Source organism: Medicago truncatula, chromosome 6 (assembly GCF_003473485.1).
Source record: "Medicago truncatula cultivar Jemalong A17 chromosome 6, MtrunA17r5.0-ANR, whole genome shotgun sequence".
Lineage (NCBI taxonomy): Eukaryota > Viridiplantae > Streptophyta > Magnoliopsida > Fabales > Fabaceae > Medicago > Medicago truncatula.
The window spans coordinates 12,703,688-12,709,015 of record NC_053047.1 but is presented as its reverse complement, the minus strand read 5'-3'; the positions used below and the strand labels follow the sequence as shown (position 1 = coordinate 12,709,015).

General features: G+C 34.2%; 1 protein-coding gene across 1 annotated transcript; it reads right to left on the bottom strand.

Moving 5' to 3' along the window:
- Positions 1-545: 545 nt before the first annotated feature.
- Positions 546-2,600, bottom strand: LOC25496075 (extensin-2). The gene is made up of 2 exons (XM_039835283.1): positions 1,284-2,600; positions 546-832 (listed from the first exon to the last, which is right to left on the bottom strand). Exon 1 carries the CDS (start codon positions 2,555-2,557, stop codon positions 1,310-1,312), a length of 1,248 nt encoding a protein of 415 aa, XP_039691217.1. The 5' UTR covers positions 2,558-2,600; the 3' UTR covers positions 546-832; positions 1,284-1,309.
- Between the last annotated feature and the right edge of the window lie 2,728 nt (positions 2,601-5,328).

Below are 5,328 nucleotides of genomic sequence, written 5' to 3'. Positions count from 1 at the left end.
GAAAGGCATTTGATACTTTAGATTGGAATTTCTTGCTAGCTGTGCTCCATCAGTTTGGTTTTAGCCTGGCTTTCTCCTGCAGGTTTTCTTCTATATTTTGCACTTTGCGCGTCTTTTTATTCTGGTGAATGGTAAAGCGATGGGCTTCTTCTCTTGTGTGCGGGCGGGGTGTTCGTTAGGGAGACCTTCTATCCCCTCTTTTATTTTGTTTGGCTAAAGAGGTTCTTAGTCGTTCGGTTACTCTTGCTCAGCAGGCTGGCCAACTTATATCCAGACGATATTCTAATTTTTTTGTAAACGTACCAAATAAGAATGTATGTTGCCTAATGAGAATATTTGACTCTTATTCCGAGGCTTCGGGACATGTGGTGAATGCGTCCAAAAGCAAATTTTTTACGGGTTCTATGTATCCCTCTCGGGTAGCATTATTTCAAATTTGCTGGGAGTTTCCTGTAGGAGTTATTCCATTTCAGTATTTCTGTAGGAGTTAGTTAATTATACTGTAGAATACAGTATAGTTTATCAATCATTAAATGTACATAGACTGAGAAGGAGAAATATTCAATTTTATTTATTTTCGCAACCCCTCGCAAAGAAGTAGGTCGCAAAACAAAATGCATTCAATCATGATATAACACACGGTTCTTGTAACTGTCTAATTCAAAAACCAATCACACTAATAATGAGAATAATCACAAAACAAAACAAATGAAGGAAAAAAAAGAGTAACTTCTTCAGAGGCAAAGTGCTTTGATTTTTCCCCTATATAATTGCGAAATGCATCTTCCTTCTTTGCACTATAATCTCTTTATTTCAATATATTCCTCAAATCCTACAAAAGTATACAAATACATAAATATGTTAATATCTTTCATTAATTTTAAGCACTTAAAATATATATATACACAACATGTTTGATTACATAACATGTTTTGTCTCCCTAAATATATATACTAATATATATTAATATCTTTTCTAATTTAATAATACTAATAATATGAATGTAAATAGGCTCAGATTAAGTTTTATAAACTGTTTGATCAGGTGTATGTACAATTTAGATATCTCAAAAAATTGAATAATTTAGATTATAGGAAAGAAAATGTAAGTGAGGCTTATATTAGATAACGAGTTTCGTGTGTCGGTATGTAAAAGTGCTCAAATAACTAATTTTGTTTCTCTTATTTAATTGTTTAGTTGATAATATATAAATGTATATACTTGTCTTAAAATGTTTTATTTATGAAGTGTTTTGTGTGGGTTGTACATAGGAAGAAGCATACCATTTGATACTATCGTAAACCACTATCTAGTAGTGGTAAGGAGGAGGGGGTGATGAATAAATGTAATGTGGTGGAGGAGGGGAATAGACTGGAGGAGGAGGGGAAGAGTAAACATAATGTGGTGGAGGTGGTGAGGAAACAGGTGGAGGAGGGGACTTATACTTGTATACTGGTGGAGGTGGTGAGTAGACAGGTGGGGGAGGAGACTTATACTTGTATACTGGTGGAGGTGGTGAGTAGACAGGTGGGGGAGGTGACTTATACTTGTATACTGGTGGAGGTGGTGAGTAGACAGGTGGGGGAGGTGACTTATATTTGTAAACTGGTGGTGGTGGTGAGTAGACAGGTGGAGGAGGAGACTTATACTTGTAAACAGGTGGAGGTGGTGAGTAGACAGGTGGGGGAGGTGACTTATATTTGTAAACTGGTGGTGGTGGTGAGTAGACAGGTGGGGGAGGTGACTTATATTTGTAAACTGGTGGAGGTGGTGAGTAGACAGGTGGAGGGGGTGATTTATACTTGTAGACTGGTGGAGGTGGTGAGTAGACAGGTGGAGGAGGTGACTTATACTTGTAAATTGGTGGTGGTGAGTAGACAGGTGGAGGAGGAGATTTATACTTGTAAACTGGGGGTGGTGGAGATGGGTACTTGTATGGTTTCTTTGGAGGTGGAGGGGGAGATGAGTACTTGTAAGGAGGAGGAGGTGACTTATACTTGTAGACTGGTGGTGGTGGTGATGAGTACTTGTACGGAGGAGGTGGTGGAGATGAATACTTGTATGGTGGAGGTGGTGAGTAAACTGGTGGAGGAGGAGATTTATACTTGTAAACTGGTGGAGGTGGTGAGTAAACAGGTGGAGGAGGAGACTTATACTTGTAAACTGGTGGTGGTGGTGATGAATACTTGTATGGTTTCTTGGGTGGTGGGGGTGGAGATTTGTACTTGTAAACTGGGGGAGGAGGTGACTTGTACTTGTAAACTGGTGGTGGGGGAGATTGATACTTATATACCGGTGGAGGAGGTGATTTGTACTTGTATACTGGTGGTGGAGGAGAAGGGTATTTGTATTCCTTCTTTGGTGGCGGTGGTGGTGAACTGTAATGGTAAGGAGGAGGTGGGGAGTGCACTGGTGGTGGTGGAGAGTGGTAGTAGTAAGGCTTTGGTGGTGGTGGAGATGAATAGATGTAATTGTTTGCTGAAATTTGAGATGGGAAGCTAAGAGAGATTATTGCCAATGCAATAGTGAGAGTAATAGAGGCCATTTGAGACCCCATATTTTCCCAAAGTGTGTTTTGTTGTTGCTATTATGAAAGATAGCATCACCCTTTATATAGTTTTTTCTTTACACATTTTACCTTAACTATTCATCTTGGTTGGTGTCCTTATTACAATTTACCTAGTTTTCTTTAGCAGAATGTTTATAAAAAAAGTTTATATCAAAATACAAGCATATAATTTCATTAAAAAATAATGGCCTGCCTTTGAATAAGTGAGCATGTTTTTTGGACCAATTCGAATCAAGTTGGCTATTCATGAAAGAAATGTAAAGAAAGGAATAAAGTAAGTGAGCATATTAGCTGGAAAATGTTGACACTGCTCTTATTTTCTTTATAGTAAGTATGGACCAATAATTATTTTATTATATCTCTTTCAAAAAAATTATTTTGTTATTTTTGTTTTGTAAGCTATTTCAAAGTAAGTAAAATTCAATATACGCGTAGTCATTGATGAATTAATTATTGGGTATTTGATCAAATTAATCTGTCCTTTCTCCTTAACAAACTTTGAAAAATTATACATGTATCATATGTTTTCTCACACAGCTGCCTCAATAATTTTCAGAACATTTTTCTGTTTTATCCACTAATAAATAAATTAAGAAATCTAAATATTAGAGTTAATCTAACCTTTTAATAGTCTATTGTTTTGCACGATAAAATAAAAATTTAGAATTTTATATTGATAAATTATCAAGAATTAGTATTTTATCAATTTTATCATTTCTAACACATAATGCAACTAATTTATCACAATTAAAATCATTATTTTTGTCTTCTGCTATTACTATTATTATAATTATATTACAACTTACTTGCTAAAATGGGCTACTCAATATCATATCAATGTATTGAAGGTATATGATTGTTCAAATATCATTGTCTTTAATGGAGAGTTTTCCGTTCATTTGATTCTCAGAAGGTTTGAGGAATTAGTTTTTCCAATTGCATGCGGAGGATATCTAGCTTACACCAAAGGTAATAAAAATACCATTACCCTTTCACATATCACTACAAGAAAATTGCAATCTAGCTTCAGAAATTTTAGCGTGAGACAATTTCTGATGCTAACAGCGTCTAATTAGCATCCACAAATTCTAACGCTTTCTTCAATTCATTATATTTTAATTTAATTATTTAATTAGCGTCAATATATTCTAAAACTATTTATTTTATTTTTAAATAGCATCGATTATCTGTGAAGCTAAAAAAAAAATTATCCATTATTTTTCAATTTCCCTTTTCTTTCCCACTTTTATTTTAAGATTTCCCTCACCTTTTTTTTTTTCCAATATTTTCTTTTCACACTTTCATTAAAAACCCTTCAAAAGCATAAAGTTCTGAAAAGAAAAAAATAAAACCCAGATCCTGTAACGTCCTATTTTATTATTTATTTATTTTATTGAGTTTAGATGTCTTTTTATAATTTAGTCGATTTATTTTGATGAGTGATATTTTGTTATGTTATATGTTGGTATTTATTAGTATAATATATATGTTATTTGGTATAGAAATATATATGTTATCTGGTGTGTAGAAATATATATGTTATTTGGTGTAAAAATATATATGTTATCTGGTGTAAAATATTTGTTATTTGGTGTAGAAATATATATGTTATCTGGTGTAGAAATATATTTCTTATTTGGTGTAGAAATATATGTGTTATAGAAATATATTTGTTATAGAGATATATTTCTTATATGTTATAGAAATATATTAGAATAGAATATTGAGACTTGGAGGGCAGATTTGGAAATAAGAGAAAATAAGTAGGTTAAGGATTTATATAATAGGGGAGACTTGGAGAGCTTCTACCTAATCTGATTGGAGTAGCGTGGCTTTATTCGTGATCGATACATTTCAGAATGTATTACTATAGCTTCTGAGGCTATTAACCTTCTGAATCGTAATCAATATGGGGGTAATTTAGCGCTCAAGCTTGATATCAGAAAGGCATTTGATACTTTAGATTGGAATTTCTTGCTAGCTGTGCTCCATCAGTTTGGTTTTAGCCTGGCTTTCTCCTGCAGGTTTTCTTCTATATTTTGCACTCTGCGCGTCTTTTTATTCTGGTGAATGGTAAAGCGATGGGCTTCTTCTCTTGTGTGCGGGCGGGGTGTTCGTCAGGGGGACCTTCTATCCCCTCTTTTATTTTTGTTTGGCAAAAGAGGTTCTTAGTCGTTCGATTACTCTTGCTCGGCAAGCTGGCCAACATATGCACAGACGATATTCTAATTTTTTTTGTAAACGTACCAAATAAGAATGTATGCTGCCTTATGAGAATATTTGACTCTTATTCCGAGGCTTCGGGACATGTGGTGAATGCGTCCAAAAGCAAATTTTTACGGGTTCTATGTATCCCTCTCGGGTAACATTATTTCAAATTTGTTGGGAGTTTCCACCAAAGATAATAAAAAGGGAACTTCTATGGTACCCTTTCACATATTACAAAAAAATTGCAAACTAATTCCTCAGAAGGTTTGAGGAATTAGTTTTTCCAATTGCATGCGGAGGATATCTAGCTTACACCAAAGGTAATAAAAATACCATTACCCTTTCACATATCACTACAAGAAAATTGCAATCTAGCTTCAGAAATTTTAGCGTGAGACAATTTCTGATGCTAACAGCGTCTAATTAGCATCCACAAATTCTAACGCTTTCTTCAATTCATTATATTTTAATTTAATTATTTAATTAGCGTCAATATATTCTAAAACTATTTATTTTATTTTTAAATAGCATCGATTATCTGTGAAGCTAAA

Coding starts and splice junctions, on each gene's coding strand:
- LOC25496075 (XM_039835283.1), bottom strand. CDS start 2,557: ATGGGGTCTCAAATGGCCTCTATTACTCTCACTATTGCATTGGCAATA.